The sequence below is a fragment of the Oculina patagonica genome, chromosome 13 (genome assembly GCF_052425735.1).
Source record: "Oculina patagonica isolate OP01 chromosome 13, crgOcupat, whole genome shotgun sequence".
NCBI classification, from domain to species: domain Eukaryota; kingdom Metazoa; phylum Cnidaria; class Anthozoa; order Scleractinia; family Oculinidae; genus Oculina; species Oculina patagonica.
The window spans coordinates 29,231,886-29,252,701 of record NC_135770.1 but is presented as its reverse complement, the minus strand read 5'-3'; the positions used below and the strand labels follow the sequence as shown (position 1 = coordinate 29,252,701).

At 40.2% G+C, this 20,816-nt stretch overlaps 2 protein-coding genes across 2 annotated transcripts in view; one reads left to right on the top strand and one right to left on the bottom strand.

Annotated features, from left to right (window-relative positions):
- Positions 1-20,816, top strand: part of LOC144637271 (scavenger receptor cysteine-rich type 1 protein M130-like) — a 52,846-nt gene that overhangs the window by 9,368 nt on the left and 22,662 nt on the right. The window contains exons 7-14 of the mRNA XM_078496399.1: positions 162-527; positions 2,782-2,947; positions 3,490-3,704; positions 4,922-5,272; positions 5,955-6,296; positions 6,903-7,244; positions 9,064-9,107; positions 11,781-11,863. Coding sequence (XP_078352525.1) covers positions 162-527; positions 2,782-2,947; positions 3,490-3,704; positions 4,922-5,272; positions 5,955-6,296; positions 6,903-7,244; positions 9,064-9,107; positions 11,781-11,863 — 1,909 coding nt within the window. The remainder of the gene's footprint in view (positions 1-161; positions 528-2,781; positions 2,948-3,489; positions 3,705-4,921; positions 5,273-5,954; positions 6,297-6,902; positions 7,245-9,063; positions 9,108-11,780; positions 11,864-20,816) is intronic.
- Positions 14,848-15,798, bottom strand: LOC144635546 (uncharacterized). The gene has a single exon (XM_078494640.1). The coding sequence runs from the start codon at positions 15,796-15,798 to the stop codon at positions 14,848-14,850; it is 951 nt and encodes a 316-aa protein (XP_078350766.1).

Genomic DNA, 20,816 nt, shown 5'->3' with positions numbered 1-20,816 from the left:
TGACAGATAGCAAGAGTTTACTGACCATATAAGGGGATCGCGACAATTTGTTGAATAAAAACACTCAAACATGTCAAAATACTTGTATTGTTCCGTACTGTTATGCCAGCAAAGGAGTCACTACATAACATAAAGGAAAAATGCTCTTTCGTCAATTTCAGACATAGCACTTCGACTGGTTGGCTCCAATCTTCCCTACGCCGGCCGAGTAGAGGTCCGTTATGCGGGAGTCTGGGGTTTAATTTGTCCGCGTCGCATGAATGACACTGTGTTCAAAGTGATTTGCCGCCAGCTGGGTTTTGAAGACGTGATGGGTGATGGCAGGTTGTATGGAAGAGCTGATTATCCACACAGGCGGTTTCGACTTTATGGGGAAGGACGTGGACCAATTTGGCTCAGCAAGGTGCGCTGCCATGGCAACGAGAGCAGTTTGTCTCAATGCGAGATTGAGAGTCCTGGAGTAAGTTTCTGGTGCATCCACGAAGAGACGTTAGAGCTAATGTGCCGACCAAAGAATTTCACACCGCGTAAGTATAGCTAACACGTTATAGACGTTTTACAAAATTCCACGAGGTGCAGTCAGGCGTCCCAGGGCGTTTCAAGAACAAAATTACCGTAGATACCTGTTATTATAAGCCCTGTGCTTTTAGAACTTCGTAAGGGATTTTAGGTGGGATTTTAAACACTTCGAAACGAGCCATGGCAGTGTTGATAGAAATGCGTTTTTTTTGTTAAATAGTCATTGCCCCCGCAAGATCTTGGCCCAAAGGTCAAAGCCCAAGGAGGCATCCTTAAAGTCTGCGCGTATAATATCCGTATATACAGAAAAAAAATCAGTCGATTTGCCGCAAATGGTATTCGAGAGTTGTGCAAAATGCCCGCAAGTGGGTATCAGAAGGTGCAATGAATGTCTGCAAGGTGATTGGTCAATTATGACGCAAGATAAACGAGTCTCAGTGTGGTGATTGGGTGATGATGTAACAACGCTTCAACCAATTATTGCATACGTTGTTAAAGTTGACTCCCAGGATAATTTAAGGTTTCATTCGAGGTTTCATTTAAGGGTTTATTTGAGGCTTCGTTAAAGGTTTCATTTCACAAGGTCTGGAAGCCGAAAGCTATGTAATTTTACGAAAGGGTTCGTGAGTATTTACTTACAGAGAAGTAAGGAAATTCAGATTTTCTCGTAAAAGAATATTTGACGTTCGAAGTACGGACATATCTACAAATGTGTCCACGAATTATAATAAGGAAGACTTAGTCCAATACCACGATTTGCCAGACACAAACTTCTTGAACGAAAAAAAGTCTTGATCTGTCCACCTCCGGACAAGATTTGCTGGACGACATGCAGCATCAAGAACAGGGAATTCAAAAGAGATTTTGAGATAATTATATATATTAAAGACTCGCTGCAGGCGTTTGTATTGACCTTGGTGAGAAATTCTTTCGGCATCCTTTCGACTCAGATGTTAAGTTGATCATTTTTGCTTGGGTTCTTAAAAAATGGGCCCTCAGTCCAAACAAATTGAAAACAGTTGGACTCAACCGGATTACTTTTTATTGTTTGTGTTTCCAGGTAGCTGGGTCTATAATTATAACCAGGGGGAGATGGGGGGGTATAAGCAGGGCGGACTTATAACCGGTATTTTACGGTATATATATATTTGGCCTTTTCGCGCATCATAAATAAAAAGAAAAATCAAAGGAATAATTTCTTTATCTCTTATGATGTTAATTTGCATTGAAGAAAAGTTTATATCTTTGAATTAACGGAGGAGAAAAACACAGCGATGTCCTACAGTATAAGAACAGTTCATTTCGCCAGGCGCAAAAAAAAAAAAAAAGTTATTTTACAGTTAAGAAGAAAAAATGCGATCTTATTGTCGTGATCAGCCAACCAAATAAGTAAATTAAAAAATAAATGGCCTTTATTTCAACCCGATTGTGTTTAAAAGTAGAAGGCTTGTGGGATTGGAAATTGGAAGTGTTGGTTTTTGTAGAGAGAGAAAAACCCGGGAACCCGGAAGAAAACCGTCGGAGCAAGGATGAAAACCAACAACAAAACTCCGGGTCCAGACCTGGAAGCAAGGCTAGTCCCAACAATACTCGAAATTTCCCAAAAAGTTGCTCGAAAGTTTTTCCAAAATACAAAATGTTGCTCGAAAGTTTCCCCAAATAATCCAGAAGGTTGCTTTTGAAGAAGAAATTTTTTTCCGGATATATGCAAAAATCCCTTTGAAGGTTAAAGTTTTACAAGCTTTTTCATGCAATTCAACTCCAACAGAAATATCAAGGATTTTTTCTACTAGTCTAAGAACGATATCGTGAAAAAACCGATGACGTCATGTTTGCTGACGAGTTTTTATATGTTATGCAGAATGATCCGAATGTTGTAGCATCTTCTGAACTTTTTCGGAAATCTTCGGCAAATTTCATTAATCTGCGTAGAAGTTCCAAAAATGCTCGGAAACGTTCGTATGGCCTTCGAATAACACTCGGACAATCTTCCGAAATCTTTGGTCTAGAAATTGCAAAAGTTGCTCAAAATTGCCCAAAAGTTGGTTTTGTAAAAAGAAAAGAAGTTGCTCGATAGATGAAAAGTTGTTTCTAGAGCTGACGAGCATCATTGGGACAGCCCTAGCCAAGGCCACATTTTTGGGAGGCGAGCGCTCTCACTATTTCATCATCCCTGCTCCCCCAAAGCTAAATCCCCCCAAAGGCTCAAATACCAATAAAGGAGCTTGATACGTATTTTGATCGTGTCTTTTCGTTACACAGCATATCGCATCCGCTTGGCTGGAGCTCCAGTGCTACATGCTGGTCGGGTTGAAGTTTTCTACAATGGCAGCTGGGGGACGGTATGCAGTGAAGTGAGGCAGTGGGATATCTCAACTGCAAACGCGCTTGTAGCCTGTAGACAGCTCGGATTCGGTCCAGCTATCAGGTCAGAAGATTGATACGTTAAAAGATTGATGATGTTGAAAAGATTATAAAATGGGCCTAATAATAACGATGCATGCTGTAGCAAAACGACCGAGCGAACAATCCTTGGGAACGAACAGAGAGACGGAGGGACAAAGGCTCGAACAAACGAGTGAACGAACGAAGCAAAGAACGAACGAACGAACGAACGAATGAATGAACGAAACAACGAGCAAACGAAGCAAAGAACGAACAAACGAACGAACGAAAGAAGGAGTGGACGGACGGATGAATGAAACGAACGAACGAACGAACGAACGAACGAAAGAAGGAGCGGACGGACGGACGGACGAATGGAAGAACGAATGGACGAGAAAAAGAGCGAACAAAGACCGGCAAAAGAATACACAAGGGGGGAGGTATAGACTTATTTACATCTTTGCCTTCCAATTTAGAACAATGGTCTTTCCTGTTGACAATCTCGTAATAATAAATGAGTTTCACATTACTGATTTTTGAGGTTCGTCCAACCCTTAACAAAAGTGCTGTTAATTATACACTTAGATCATCTACAAGCTGGATAGACCCTCAGTATTCTAACTGTCCAGCTCGTGAACACCCTACAGGGGCTATCTGGCTGTCGGACGTACAATGTCGAGGAAATGAAAGCTCTATTGACCAGTGCCCCCACTTAGGATGGGGTGTAAAAAATGGCCATTGTGGCGGCCATACCGCCGACGCATGTCTGGTTTGCGAAAACCCTCAGTACCGTGACTCTGGTAAGATTTATTCAAGTAGAAATAATTGTCTTTCTAGAGGGTATGGGGGGGGGGGGAGGGGAGTGGGGGGTTGGGAGGCGTCCACATGTCAGTATTCATCAGTTGAAATTTTATTACTTTGTCGATTGTCAGTTATATATTTCGCTCTTTGTCGCTAGTCGGTTAACCCCATTCAGACCCTCTTTCTAGACCTTTCTTCGCAAATGTATTAACGTAATAACATTGCGTTGTCGATCTCAAAGAGTTAATTACTTGGTTAATAATTACACACCCATCAAGTTTCATTGTCGTGGCTCAAAAATACTTTGTTTTGCGTCTGTGTGGCGAGACGCGAACTGACTTTAAAGACGACGCCATATAATCTTCTTACAAAATTGCTGTACAAGTTCAGCGTTTCTGTTATGCGCGAAATCAGATAACCTCAGAAAGGAAAGAAAAATGGATAATATACCGAAATGCAAATCACACAAAAATACTCGTGAGGAAACTAAAAGAGAATGGAATATGCTCCCCTGGAACGCAAAAGACCAAAACAAGAGCGTGAGACCCACGCAGCTTGCATTAAACTCGGCTTTCTGTAGCATTAAGCGGCCAGGAGTTGTTTAACTACCCTCTAAACAGTCTATTACAGGATTACCTCATAGCCTTGAAGTAGCCCAGCGGTACCCCTTTAAATTTTGGATGACGAAGGGGCAAGTAGGAGTGTCTTTGCTAAGAACACAACACGATGACCCGGCCCCGGCCAGGATTCGTGCCCGGACCGCTTGATCCGGAGTTTTCCGTGCTAACTATAAGCCTCCTTATTGTTATAATTAATAAGGTCTAATTACAAGCGCACATAAAGTGTATATCAGGAAAGAATTTAAGAGCAGGTATGGTATTGAAAGGGGGAGGCGTGGTGGCCTAATGGTAAGCGCGCTCGACTTCGAGTCGAACGGCCCGGGTTCGAGGCCTGGCCGGGGCGTTGCGTTGTGTTCTTGGGCAAGACACTTTACTCTCACAGTGCCTCTCTCCACCCAGGTGTATAAATGGGTACCGGCGAATTTACTGCTGGGGGTAACCCTGCGATGGACTAGCATCCCATCCAGGGGGGAGTAGCAATACTCCTAGTCGCTTAATGCTACGGAAACCGGGATAAGCTCCGGCTGTATGGGCCACTTGACTCGGACACAGACTTTTCAGCATTGAAAGAGCTAATGCAGTGTTATTGTCTTCAGAAATTGCCGTGAGGCTAAGTGGCTCTGAAGTGCCTTACGCAGGCCGCGTTAAAGTACGCTACCAAGGGGTCTGGGGTACACTGTGTGACTATGACTGGAAACTGGAGACCGCTGAAGTGTTGTGCCGACAGCTTGGATACAAAGATGTTGAGCTGGACCTTAATTTGTTCCACGCACACAATTATTATCGGAGAATGATCTATAAAGTGGGTCCTGGGCCAGTGTGGTTCAACAGCGACGGGTGTAGTGGCCACGAAAAATCTCTGTCTGAGTGTAATCTCCAACATGAAACATATTGTAGCAGTGATGAGGTGGAACTGATCTGCAAAGTTGACAACGTCTCTGTTAATGGTAAGCAGGCTTGATATAAACTAATGACAAAGCCAGGATCCTAGCCAGGACCGAGCCAGGATCCGAGCCAGGATTCAAACAAGGATTCGAGCCAGGATCCGAGCTAGGATCCTAACCCTATTATAAAAGCTTAACTACAAGCAACCCAAGCTAAAGTAGGCTAACTGGAGTGCTATTTAGGCTAACCGGAGTGCTGTGAAATTGTGTTAATGTTACCTCTTGTATTTTAACAGCAATACTTTTATAAAGAGACTGAGAAACTGTGTGCATGTCAAGTTACCTCTTGTATTTCATTAGAAATAATTTTATACTCCCCTCAGTGTTTTACCGGTAGTGGAAATCCCTGGTTCCGTACGAAAGAAAAAATAAACAGGGCAAAAAAAAAAATGGCCAGATTGAGATTTGACTTATGTACGTCCTTTAATTTAGTCTTGAAAATAATAGTGGAGGACAAATCCAGCATTCGATGATTTAACATATATTACGCGCGGTCATTCTGCCCATTGCTCGTATTTTTCCTCATCTCAATGGGGTTTTAAAAAGAAACAATACGCAGCTCGCAAAATATCCGCGCGTGTCATATATTTAAAAAAAAAACTTTGAGTATGGTGTACTTATTGCACCAGGAAATACCTTTCTGTTTGATTTTAACCGATATATATTAACACATATATTGTTACAGAGTTTGCAGTCAGGCTCCGTGGTGCAGATGGCGGGAACCACTCCAAAGAGGGTCGCGTGGAGGTTTTCTATGGTGGCCTTTGGGGCACAGTCAGCGCCAAAAAATGGGACCTGACAGACGCTTTGGTAGTTTGTCGACAGCTTGGTTACACGAAAGTCGAAGAAACATACAACAAAAAGCCGAAACCTGAACGGGTTATTTGGTTCACAGATTTTGAATGCCAAGGAAGCGAGACGACGCTGGGACAATGCAAGCATAGAATACTTGCTCAGGTAGCCTGGGAAAACGACGATTTTAACGACGTTCATGCACGTTGTGGAGAAGACGAGGAAAGCAAATCAGGTTGATTGATTGATTGATTGATTGATTGATTGACTGATTCATTCATTAATTTTCTCATTCATTCATTCGTTCATTCGTTTTTTTTTCGAAATTTTATTTTTATTTTTTATATATTTATTCAAATAAAATAAAATGTTACAAGTAAAACTAGAACGATGTACAACAGATATCCTTTCATTCATTCATTCGTTCGTTCGTTCGTTCGTTCGTTCGTTCGTTCGTTCGTTCGTTCGTTCGTTCGTTGGTTGGTTGGTTCGTTGGTTCGTTGGTTGGTTTGTTCGTTCGTTCGTTCATTTGTTCGTTTGTTTGTTCGTTCGTTCATCCATTCATTTCTTTAATTTACCAACTGTTTGTTTGAGTCAGCGCCCCCGATCAACTGGCCTTAAGTTAATCCTCATTCATATCATATCTTTTCAGGACAAAGATCGCAAAAAGGAGAGAAGTTTTCTCTAAATTATAGAAAATCGAAATCAAATTTACTAAATTTTCGTTAAGCGTAACAGAAAAAAAAATTTGTTGTGATACTGTAAGAAACGTGTTGTAACTCATTAGTGTGGCCTGTTTTAGCTAAGAGGGGCTCACTTTACTTTACGTTTGCTGTAATAGAATCCACCACAGGTCCGACAGTAACAAGTGTCAACATCCCCAGGCCCTCCCCCACAGCAACACTTGAAATCCCACGTGCCAGTTCGCAGAGAGGATCCCCAACAAAAGCGCTAGCTGTCACTTTATCGTCAACAGAGGTGCCAAACACTCGGACCCTTCCACCCATTCAGACTTCCAGCACCCAAGGGCCCTCGCCTACTTCAGCCCCTAGTACAACGGCTCCTCGAAATGAGTGTCCCAGCGCAAGGTGCCAGAATGGGGGTTCCTGTGAACGGCTGAAAAACTCGTGGAAATGTCAGTGCTTGGAAAAGTTCGCCGGAGAATATTGTGAGATTTACGTTGGTTAGTAAAGAATTCTTTTTACCTTTAGATCAATAATGATGCTATAAGCTGTTTGATGCTTTACGTTCGATAGTTTGACAGTCTTGGCCACCCTATCCCCAAAGACCCAGGGGCGGTTAGTCGGGGTGATATGACGCAAACCGTCCGGTATACCAGCGCGACGCATGTTTTCAGTAATAAATCAAACACGAGAGACAGGGTTTTCATCATGATATCCAAACACCGAGAAGAGAGTTAAAAATACGACGCGCAGCGGAGTATTTTTGACGAAGTTCGGGGTGTTTGGATAGCCGATGAAACACTGTCTAGAGTGTTTGATGTCTTTTGATATATCTTCTCAATCGAAACAAAAATTACGGAGAAATAAAATCGTAAAAATTCTTTGCTATTAAAATTAAGACCGTGTATCCAAACCTCTTTCACGGTTATGATTTTCTTTGTTTTAACTTGATGAATTATTAATGAGTTTAGGAAAAACAGCGTAACTTAATCACATCGGACTAACATTCAGGTCCGTGATTGAGCTACAAAACTTGATTTGTGGAATTGCATTTACTATGCTCAGTCGGTGAGCTGGACGTGCCTCCTTACACCAGGCTGCTTCTTTTATTTATCGATTGTAATAGGCGGACTTGACCTCGGTTGACCTTTCCGCTCTTCTGAAAGTATACACATTGAAGTACCGAAACATGCAGGCCCAAGCAGAAGGCTTCAGACGTTTTTGAGGCAGATGTGTTTATAAGGAATGTCCCTTGTAATTCCAGTATGCGCGTTATTTACTCTAGTTCGAGACAAGAAATCTTCCTGGCCCGACACCTGGCCCACGGTTAAATGCGCGCATGCGTCACCTGTTCTTGGCTATCAGATGAGGAGAAATCGTTCGCTTCAAAAACGGACAAGGGCATCAGTAGTGTGGCAGCTCTCGTTAGCTTGTAATTCTACTTATTCTCTGGTGTAACAGTTGCTATTGCTGGTTTTCACTGTCACGCAAGTAACGATTCTGTCACGCGCTACAAGAAATAAATCAAAATCTTTTTTAGTCAAAAAAATCAAGAATATTACAGGTCGTAGAAAATTACTAGCTAGTCTACGTGTCCAAGTATCAGGTCTGTACGGTATTCCGTACTCGAGTTATCCGTTAAAATGTTTCACGAAATTTTAGAGAGCACAGTAGGGAAATTCCATGCTGGAGTCCGTGTGAAGGGGCACCAAGATGGCCGCCGGAAATGAATGAAAACATCTGGCATTCACTTCTGCTATAAAAAGCGGTCAGTTCACCTTCGTGAATAGGTAATCACTTACATAAACACTTCTTGTAAAACCTCAATTGTTCAGATCGATAAAAAACACAGGATGAAGCATTTTTTTAAGTATACGTGACAATCTTCAGGCGGCCATTCTGATGTCGTGTGGCGCAAAACTCCGAAATTCAAAATGTTATATCTTAAAGACGGCGGATGCTAACGAGCTGAAAACATTCAGTAAGATATTTGTTGAGGACGTCTTATGGCCAGTGTAGGGTAAAAAGTCATGAAACTCGCGATTCTGGATTTTCCAATTTTGATGACGTCACGTGAAAACCAAGAATTGTTTTGGGGGCTAGGGGCGTTGTTCCTGTTGTTTGTTCTATTGTTTTTTCTAGAAGGGTAGCGAGCCATTCATGTGAGACCTTGTGAGAGCTGCGCATGCTCCCTGACCCAAAGGCATGGAATTTTAAACTGAACTATTTATTTGAATGCGGCGATAACATTTCTTTGTCTGTTCAGGTGTTCCGTTATATGTTGCGCTGATTAAATGACATCTATTTATTTCGTTGTAGGTTCCAATGCAGTTTCAATCGTCTTAAAAATGACTTTGGAACAAGTAAGTGACATTTTATTGCCATCAAACCAGTTTTTTGGCTAAGTTAATGAATAATATCTTAAATGTAATAAAAGCGACATCGCCAGATGATTACCAGAGAATAAAAAGGTAAAGTCTGCATACGAGCCTAGTAGCTCATCAGGCCGGAGCTTATCCCGGTTTCCGTAGCATGAAGCGACTTGAAGTATTTCTACTTTCCCCTGGATGGGATGCTAGTCTATCGCAAGGTTACCCCAAGCAGTAAATTCGCCGTTACCCATTTATACACCTGGGTGAAGAGGTGGAGAGAGGCACTATGAGAGTAAAGTGTCTTGCCCAAGAACACAACACGATGGCCCCAGCCAGGGCTCAAACTCGGACCTCTCGATCCGGAGTTCCAGCCGCTAAATGTTAGGCCACGGCGCCTCCCATCTTACAGGAGAATACTCGTATTAAAAACAGTGTACAATACAATCAACATATAAGCTCCTCCTTGATATCTAAACTCTTGTACTTTTATTAACTATTTCGACAGAAAGGTAACCCTTACGTATAACTCCTATAGAAATTGGTACCTCTTTTACATACCTACAGCACAGGTTCAGCTTCTCTTTTCTATAATTTTCATTTTTATACCCCCTTCCATCATCATCATGCATCACAACGCTTTATTTGATAAGTAGGTTGGTAACTGGCAGGCAAAAGGCTGATGTAGACCTACTACACAGAATGCTAATAGATGACTAAACCGTTGAGTGGGCAATTTGAAATACCTAAATCATAGTTGCCCTAACATTTTCTATACTCGTAAAAACCGTACCTTTTTATATACCAACAGCCTGAAAAAGCTACCCCTTCCAGGCGGAACCTCCTCGTATATGTGTAGCCTGCTATAGCGTCGGGAAACGGCCGCCCCCCCCCCCCCCCCCCCCACCGCCTTCAACCTGGGACAAAATATAACAAATTTTATATGAAACCAACCAGAAGGTTGGCTGTTGATCAAATTTTGGTTTAAAGGCAAAATAATATTACTAGGCGTAAACTAGGCTTGAAAGTTTAGTTTGTTGTGTGGCTTGTTCTTTCGGTTCTGTAAACAAGGGAATCAGGTAACTGTCGTTAGCTATTTCGAAACGGTCTGCCGTATTCATGTTGGTGGAAATAGGTTGGTGATATTTTGAGTCTCACACACAAATGTACCGCCTTGTGGGAAGGCAAAGACATCATGTCCATATTTGTAACACAGGCAGCCCAAGCTAACAATAAGAGCCACAGTACTCTAAGACTCAATTTAAAAGGATTTGTATGGGAATGAAACAATTTTCTTTTACGATATAGAAATTCGAACGTTTTATGATTAAAATTGACTTACACTGTTGCTGTGTTGTGTTCTTTTTTGTTTGCCAGCTCCTCGAGCCAATTTGAAGCGATTTGGACGAGTTATTGCTTTGCGAAATTTTGAACACGTGTACTTTATTAAATATTCCCAAGGCCAGAAGTACATGTACTTCTGCCAAGGCTGGAAACTATTTTCGACAGCATCCCACTCAAAGCAAAATATCTTCCGTGAGATTGGTCAAATCGCTACAGAATTTCCAGCACCGTAATCTCCGGTAATTTCTCTTTCCTATCGTTGTCCATTTGGTTTCGAGTGATCTAGTGAAGCGTAGAAAATTCTTCCGAAGTGCGATTTTTGCTTTTCTTGTTATGCGCGGCCCATCAAACCACACACAAAATGGCGTCAGGTCGACAAAATTGACCTCAGCGGTGGAGGGGCATGAGTTATTGTTACTTACTCCAAAATACGCTGTGAGACCCGGAGAGGTCGATTTTCTACCGGAAATAAAAACCGGCGGTTAAGAAATCACGTGCCAGTGATTTTTTATTTCCTGTAGAAAATCGACCTCTCCGGGTCCCACGGCGTATTTAAGAGTTAGTGACAATATCACCATGTCCTCCACCACTTAGGTCGATTTTTTCGACCTGACGCCATTTTGTGTGTGGTTTGATGGGCCGCGCATAACAAGAAAAGCAAAAATCGCACTTTGGAAGAATTTTCTACGCTTCACTAGAGCAGTCAGAACCAAATGGACAACGATAGGAAAGAGAAATTACCGGAGATTACGGTGCTGGAAATTCTGTAGCGATTTGACCAATTTCACGGAAGATATTTCGCTTCGAGTGAGGTGCTGTCGAAAATAGTTTCCAGCCTTGGGAATATTTAATAAAGTACACGTGTTCAAAATTTCGCAAAGCAATAACTCATCCAAATCGCTTCAAATTGGCTCGAGGAGCTGGCAAACAAGAAAGAACACGACACAGCAACGGTCTAAGTCAATTTTATTCATAAAACGTTCGAATTTCTATATCGTAAAAGAAAATTGTTTCATTCCCATACAAATCCTTATAAATTGAGTCTTAGGGTACTGTGGCTCTTATCGTTAGCTTGGGCTGCCTGTGATTTGTAATAGCCCGATTTCCCGCGATATTTTAAAATTCAGCATAAAACAATAAACCTCAGCACTAAGCTCCGGGGAATAAACTATAGAGTTTGTGGGGTTTATATTATTCCCCAGAGCCGTGTAGTGATGTCCATTGTTTAAGGTTGAATTTTAAAATATCGAAATTGGGCTATTAGAATTTTCTTGTTCTTCAAATTTCAATGCAAAGCGTCTGACAAGACCTTTTCATTTTCAGTGGAATCCTGTGGAATTTAAAAAGACTCTAGCCGAGATATTAACAAGCCACTGTAGGTTAAACCCATGTCTGGATGAAGAAAAGTAAGTAGAGAGGATAAAAATATAATTAAAAATTTTCTTCCACCCATTTTTACATCAAAACTAAGGTCAAGGTCTCACTTTCTAGCGTTAGACAGAGTGAGGCTCGGGTATGAGATTAGAAATGATTATTTGTTGAAAAAAAGGTTCGGTGGACAATGTTAGGGGTGTTGATTGTATGTTAATATGTTAGTATATACCACACAAGTAAATAGTGCATTTCGCGCGCTTATTGGTCAACTCGGAGGTGATTTGCAAAGTACTATTCACCTCCACTTCGGTGAATAATTGTTAACAAGCAACAGCGAGAACATGCCCTGTGTAAAGATGAAATAAAGTGGGAGCTCATTATACGCCTGTGTAATATGAATCCTTTCAGTGGCCGATCCGCAACGTCTCTGAAAAAGTTTGGCGAATTAAAAAACTGACAGCTGTCGTAAGACCTGAATTCTGTGGTCTTCTGCTCTCAAAAATGCTTTACGAGACTTTCAGGTGAAAATTTCTTAGATGTGATTGCTTTATTTACATTATTAAGGGCAAATTGTCGAAGAGAGAAAAAAAAACATGCATTTCAATTTCTTCTTCCTCGTTTCACTGTTGAATTTGCTAAGGACTCGTGCAACCAAAAACGCAATAGGCAGTTACATTATTGATTTCCTCTTTTTTAAAAATTTTCCAGGAACACAAAAACAAAAAGCCAGAAAAAGTCTCCCAGTTTTCAACGCGATGACATCATCATTCTCCAAGGTTACCCCAAAGCATGGCAAGGCATGAGTCTATTAAATGTGAGATTTGCCGTAACAACACCTGAGGAAAGTGGCAATAATGTTATTCCTCATGAAATTCTGAGCAACCTAATGGTAAAAGTGGCGCCGGAAATCCACCGGCGACTGGGACATGGTGTCGCCTATATTGACCGGGTGGAAATACACTCGGGCCAGGTTCCCTCGGTTCCACCAGAAGCTTCCGGTCGCAACTCAGATGAACCAGACTCTGTGACGTCACACAAATACGCTCTGATAGTCCTCGGTGTTCTTCTTGGTGTTGTGTGTTTGGTTGCCATTGTTATCATCGTCTTATATCGACGGAAAACGAAACGGTAAGAGAAAGAATAAGAGCATTGGTTCAGGTTAACCATAACAGGAGGAAGGCATTAGGGGACACGAGGGGTTATTATGGGTGAGACAGAGTACGGATGTGATGGATTGGTAAGCGGTGGGAAGGTCTACAGGTGAGAGGGGGTAAATAGTGTGTGAGGGGGTACTTAGGGGTGCGATGGGGTACGGGTAAGAGGTGGTAGTTAGACGTTGGGGTGGGGGGTACGGGTGAGAGGGGGTAGTTAAGTGTGGGAAAGGGGGTACTTAGGAATGAGATTGGGTACGGGTGGGAGGCAGTAGGAAGGCGTAGGAGGGGGTACGAGTGGAAGGGGCTGTTTAAGGGTGGAAGGGGGATGGGCTCCTTAGTATGTTAAAGGTTTTGCATCAACTGTTTCTTTTAATTTCTTGTGCAACTAAAGTAGATATTTTCTTTTTAGGAGGAAGACGTCATTGAGGGAGGACGGATTGGACGAAAAACCAGGAGAGAATATTCGACTGATGTCTCTTTGAATGTACACGCGATTTCTTACTTTAGAAGTAATTTATTCGTCGGATTTCGGTATCGAATAGTATTTAAATCGCAGAAACTCGCTTAAATCGCATTAAATAATCACAATGACCACACAATTTATGAAGTAGAACACCTTACTTTCAGAGTGTTTTGCAACGCAGTTGAAATAGGTAATACGAACGATATTTATGTGGCTTAAACTGCATTAGACCCAACTTATTTGAGATTTAAACTAGCTCTTTCTTCAACCAAGGAAGAAAACAAACTTCCTTAGGAAGACGGCGTGGAGGGGTTGGTGGAGGAGGTCCTGGGTGCAAATCCTCGTCCCTGCCAATAGGATAGTCCTAGACTCCACTCTATCACGCTTTAATATGTAAATAGCCAACTGATCCACCTCATTAGGGTTCTTATCCATGTTATGAGTTTGTTTGATATTTGTTCCATCAAGTCGGCCCAAAAAATTCTAGCTTTAAACACAAACCGTGTATAAATAAAGTTGCTCTACCTTAGCTCCACCCTCGAGCCACACTAATGGTTGCATAAGCGATTCTCAAGTTTCATGCTAATTTTTAATTCATTATTTCACGTGGTAGAAAGATAAGTAGAAAGTATTATTCTTCCCAGGGACCGCGTCATTCGCGAAGGTCATCTTCAGAGAAATGACCGTTAGACCGCGATTGCGTAAGTCTCGATAAGTCGATTTCAAGTACAAACGCACACTGTGGCTTGAACATACGTCACATGATACACTCAAACGAGCCACATGACAAGCCGCGCCCATCAAAACATTTTCGCAGTGTCGCGGCCAACTGGGAAAGTAACTCCAAAGCCACGTGCATAACAGCAAAAAAAGATATATATGGTTACTTTGTGTATTTACTCTTCCTTCTGTACATTTTCACGAAAGTGTTCAAAAACCAAAGAAAAGCAACCTTGCTTTCGTATATAAGTAAATAAATGAAAAAAAAAACGCACTGAAGTATTTTCCAGTCATCGAATTAATTCTAACAGCAACCCGCTTTACAGCATATTAATTTTCTTATCTCGTTGCCACCGGATAATAACAATAAAATAATAACGTAATGTCGTTAAGATTTCTAGAGTTCTTTGAGAACTTTACAAAGTTTAGGAGAATGATCTCGAGACTTCCATATGGTTAGAGTACTGCAATAAAACGTTCTTTGCCGGCTGGCGGATTTGAAGAGTGAAATGTTGAACTTTCTGGAGCTTCTGGTACTAGCACCGCCATTGGGAAGCGTGCCCGGCCATCCATTTGAAAACAAACCCTCGTGGCACTAGGATGATTAAAAGTCATAGGGACGGCCTTTTGTGCCACAGGGCACCAAGGGGATTGCCTGACAGTCGAGCCCTAACAGTTATCACCCTGGAGAACTTCGCAGCCGAAGCTCCACCAAACCTTTTTCAACATGTCGTTTCCTTCGTAATACTACAATTTTAATCGATTGCTTCAATTCATTAATCCGAAGTGTTGTCAAAAAAGGATTCCCTATTGAATTAACAAACAGAAATGCTACGGATGATTCTCTTAACACAAGAAACCAATTTTTACTATGACAGTCCTTGCAATTTGAATCGATAACAATAGCAACAAAATATGGGATTAAGGAGACAACGAGAAAAGTTAAAATTAAAAATGAAGTTTTTGCAAATCTTCGTTCTTTTTCTGCGGTGTTTACCCGTCGCAGTTCGTCAAGTGTAGGGTTGCTGGGCATAAACGATTGTCGCTGTAAATGAACCCGAGAGCGTCTTTTCAAAGATAAAAATATTCCCAAATAGGCAAAGGCAGTTGTTGTAAGAGGAAACGTCGTGTGCAGATGAACATCTATTAAAAGATAAATATCCAATGAAATCCCAGCAAGTTGGAGTGACGCAAAGATGGCAGAAAACACAATGATTATTGAATTGCATATGAAGACTTTTCTTGGCGTAACTTTGTTGAGATAAAAATGTGGATAAACAACAGCAACAAAGCGATCCACAGACATTGCTGTTACAAGAAGAATAGAGCTGTTTACACCAATGTATCCGAGAATCCTGACAATGTCTCCGTCTTGAGGAAGTTGTCCGTCCCCGAACGCGCACAAAAGTCGCATCACTGCTTCTCCAGAGCAAACAAAGCTGCCAACAAAGAAATCCACTCCAGCAATGAAAACAAGATATCCCGAAAAAGGTTTTCTGAAACAGCGAAGCGGGTTTTTGTACAACGCAGTCAAAATAAAGCCATTTGGGATCGTAATGAAAAGTAACATAAACAGGAAAGGAATTGCAGTTCCCTGACAAAGTGATTTCTCTAAGCCCCCCTCCTCCATGAAAGCCTCGTTGAAGAAAAGCAAAATAATTGTGTGTGTTTTTCCCTGACTTCTGCCTTCCTTTTCCTTCTTATCACTCCAAAATTGAATTGAACGTTTGCCGTTCGGTTATTCACGTATATAGAAAACAGTTACGTAAATTGCGTCAGTAAAATTAAAATGGCGGAAATGAAAACACGATGCAATGTCAACTCAGTATTCGAATTTGGATATCGTTATCTTGTTTTGAACGACAAAGACAACCCTAAGAATTCAATCCAGAAAAACTCCCATCGCAAAAAGCTGCCTCTTTCTTTAAAATTTCTAATTAACTTGATGTGCAATGCCCATTGCGTAAAAGAGCACAATACACTTTGCGCCTGCGATGCCTTTATCTAAAAAGACCAATCAGTGAAAACAAAGCAATAAACACAATTTTCAAGAACTTTTGTCCAAATGACTTCCCACGGCAAGGAAAAGGCTAATTTAGCACCTAGAGTTCAAATTCTACTTTTTTAAAATAAAGATTTCAATAATTGTTATATCGAGCCAGTTTTTGCTCAGCCATCTGTTTTCTGGCCTCAAGTGGACAATAGAAAAATTAACTTTTAAAAGATGCAAATATACTCATGAAAACATTTGCCAACAACTCCGAAGGGCACAAAAGCAAAATTAATATATTGCAAAAACTCAACAGAGAGAGGCTCGGTTTACAAACTTTTAAAGAGCTTGATTAAAGTACGTTATGGGTCTATTTCTTTGTCAGTTACATGTGCGTGACAAACGCATCAAATGACCGGTTTTCTCACACTACGGCAAATAGCTGAAAAGCATTGGCGGCCAGTTTTCTGGCGCCAACTAACCAGGGAATTAGGGTCTCAATAAAACCAACAAAAATAAAATTATATATATGATATGCATGCATATAGAAAGCTGTTTAAAGGGCGGATAACGCTATCCACTGGATAAATTGCTATCAAGTGGGTAGGTGTTGGATAATCAAACTACGCTATCCACTGGATAGCGTAGATTTATCCGGTAGATAGCATTATCCACCTTTTGAACAATAGTGGCTAGATGTTTTGACATCTTGTTGAAAATCTGACCAAGCAATAAGTAGAATGCAAGCTGTAATTATAATAAACATAAAAGCTAAGAGCAGGCCCAGTTCAGCTCCGCTCTTAACAGTCTTTATCTTTTTATTCATTATCTCAGAATTTGTTATTTACTGAAGTCCTAATCAAAAACTAAACAGATAGTTTTTCGACGACAATACTAACTTTATGCATATTAAAAAAAAATAGAAAAACAGGTAATTAATTTCGCAGTAGCCCTCTGATATGCAAATTTATTACGAAGTAGGTTAAACTGTTTTCTAATCCATAAACTCCAATTTAATACATTATCATCTTAAATAATTAACACAGTGCGTAGGAGAAGAGATTTGTTAAACAATTTAACTATGAAACATTGTGATAAAATACTAGTTTTTCTTCTATCTACTAGTTATTCTACTAGTTTTTCTTTTATAAAGCAAATGAGCGTGTTGGCTACACAATAGCAAAATTTGAGCGCCAAAATCGGCGTTTAAATAAAACCTGTTTTCCAGAGCAAGAAGATTGGTCAGGTTCTCGCCCCAAAAGAAAAGAAACCTCCGATTGTAAACAATCAATGCGTGGTTTACAAATTTGAATGCAATCTGTGCGACGCAGATTATGTCGGGTACGCCACCCAACATTTACTCCAACGCATCAACGAGCACAAATACTCTGATCTGCAATCGGGGAGCACCTGGAGGAACATGGCCTATCTAAGGCTGATTTGGACGAAAAACAATTGTCTGTTTTCTTTAATTTTCGAGATGTTGTTCATTGGGGAATTGAACCCTAAGCTAAGTACCCCAAAAAACTCTATTCGCGCCAAACTCTTCACGCGACTGCGTGCGACTACCGTATTACGTCATCGTGACTGTTGTTTCTTTTTATTTCGGTCTCTTAGGAATTTTCTTATACTTTTATGGTCGTACCTAATTTTATTCATTTTTGACTTGATAATGTCGTTAAGCGAACGTTGAAACGTTTTCGCCTTTTTTAAACTTTTTAAACCAAGATGCATGGTTCAGTTAAAATTTTCTAGTATTTTATCGCAATTTTTTATAGTTAACTCGAACTAAAAGTCGTTTCCCTTAGATTTGCTTGACTAAGTCGGATTGTGCATTGCAATTTTATTTCCGATTTCTCAAACCAATTTTTGTTTCCCTTGGAGGTTCGAGAGATCGGGACTCCACATATAGTATAGTTTCTTCATGTTAATTGTAATTACTTGCGACCGCGACGCCTCGACTGCTTGCTACTTGTTTTCATCGAGCATTAAGGAGGCTCGATGTAGTTTTTTTTAGCCCTAGGGTGGTCGTTTTGAAAAAGAAAATTATCTAGGAAGCCAATGTTCGATTTTTGCCAAAACACACCATAATGATCAAATATGACCAAAGTTTAATTTTTTACTGGTCATTTAGTCACAAAGGTTACCATAGCAACAGTTGTTGTGTCCTTTTGTTTTTAAACAAGCCTAATTTTCTCGAAATCTAGATTGACTTTTGGTATTCATTTTTTGATATGTTTAAGATTAGTAGATTAACTAACTGTTGACAGAATTTTAGAAAAATCTGTAAGAGCGTTTTCAAGTAAATCAAGAGTGAAATTTTCAGAAAAATTCCGTTTTAATGTGAAATAGGTACTTTTAAATTGTTTCGTAGTATTTGAACGCAGTTATTCAAAATGAAATATATATATGTTATTTGCCGGCTGGGAGGTCCGTATAGTGAAAAACTGTGACCGAGGTCTTGAAAATGCTGCCCGAGGCCGCAGGCCGAGGGCAGCATTTTCAAGGCCGAGGTCACAGTTTTTCACTATACGGACCGACCCTAAGCCGGTGAATAACTTATTTATTTTTTTCCTACTTTAATGTGTTTGATTAAATAAAAAAACCTACAAAGATTTTCTTGCAAATCGTGTTTGTATTATACGCGCGCTGTTGAGTCGATCGCTAAGCTACGGCAAGTGTGGAGAATGATCTGTTTGCTATAAGAGCTTACTGCCAAACAAAATAAATTCGCTAAAATGAACAGTATTCAAGGAAAAGTTCACCAGAAAAAAGAAAGAGAAAAGCATCTGAAATAATAATAAAAAAACACAATGTAAAACCAAAACAGAACATAAAAATCAGCGAGTCGCGAAACACTTTTAACTGCATTTCGGCTTGTGAGTTCTTTAAGTTAATTAAACTTACTTTTCGGACTGGAAAGCACTTACAACACATATTTTCCAGCTATTTACATTTATATCTAACGAGTCAAAAACCTCTGTGTTGATTCCCACAGTATTTTGTTTTGATAAATAGTTTGCGAAAGTGAAACTGAATGAAGCTGAATATTGTGTAGTTTGGTCGCCTGCACACGGCACAGTATTGCGAGAATTAATTTGACTGTTTGTTTTTTTTATAAAGCATCTCATTTTCTTGAATGGAAATAAGCAGTATTCGGACTGGAGAAAAGAAGCAAAGAAGCAAGGTGTTTGAAAAGATAAATCGGGTCTGTAAACCGGCGACTTGCATTGCTTAACCGCAATGGCGTGAAAATCAGTGCGAATGCACAAACAACGATCGACAAACCACGGCCATAAAACTATAACTTCATTTTGCGAATTTAAAGAGTATGAATACTCGCCTTTTGGAGAACTTCAAGGCCTTTAATTCCACTGCTTAATTTCCCTTTCAAATTTACAACGGTTGGTGAGCAACTACATCCATTTTGGAAAGCAAAACTGCCATGGGTTCGTTCGTCTCGCCGCGAAATGAAACTCACGAAAGCGTTACCGTGGCCCGTGGGCAGAGATAGGAGAATCTTGCCCGCCCTTAGAACCAATCAGATTGCAGGATTCGTTACCGTGCCCTCTGAGAAAAAAATAAAAATACTTACACCATCAAAGACCATTAACTAAAAGCGAGAGAGTTTTTGCTTTAATTTGTTAAAATATATCAACTGCCAATTGTAGGAAACTACAAGAAGTTACAAAAAACTTCATTCTTGATTAACTCTTAAACGCTCTTACAGATTTTTCTGAAATTTTGTCTACAGGTAAACAATCCACTGTAATTTAACATATCAAAAAATAAATACCAATTGCCAATCTAGATTTCGAGAAAATCAAGCCTGTTTGAAAACAAAAGAAAACGACAATCGTTGCTATGGTAACCCTTGTGACTAAGTGACCCATAAAAAATTAAACTTTGGTCATATTTGATCATTATGGTGTATTTTGGCAAATATCCACCATTGGCTTCCTAGGTAGTTTTCATTTTCAAAACGACCACCCTAGGGCTAAAAAAACTACATCGAGCCTCCTTAAAGCACTTTCATTGAAATAGAACTGCTTTAGATTTGTACTCAAACTTTGTCTATTAGTTGTTTATCAAGGAAACTCAAATTTTAAATAAAAAGGGGCTTTCTTGTAATCTTTTAAAATCAGGAGGACCTTGTATACACCACACAATTCCTTAAATAATCAGAGGAGGGTGTGAACAACAAACATTCTTGCAAGCTAAAACAGTCAAGTGTTCTACTTGTAACCAAAATATATATTTAACTGTTTATGAAGAACTAATCTTTGTAGTGCACCAGTAACGTGAAACGTTGTCCCCAAGATGCCCGAAAGTTGCTTGAAATGTCTTAAAAAGTTGCTCGAAAGTTGCTCCAAAAATCCAAAACGTTACTTTTAATTAAAACCGTTCTCCAAATATGCTAATTTCTTTTTGAAGGTAATATTTCTAAGATAACGGAAGATTTTGAAACACATTTCAGAATAAAAATCAACGCTATTAAAACATGACGTTTCGGCGACGACATGTCACCATTATCAAATGCAAATTTTACATGGTACAGAACGATATTTATAGAAAAGAAAGTGTGAAACTAAATTACAATAAATGAAGCGTGGAAAACAGAAAAATGTGCATAACTAAGTAAACAGTTTCGCTGGTAT

What these genes read in the sequence shown, in the direction of transcription:
- LOC144635546 (XM_078494640.1), bottom strand. Translation starts at nt 15,798, where the DNA reads ATGGAGGAGGGGGGCTTAGAGAAATCACTTTGTCAGGGAACTGCAATT.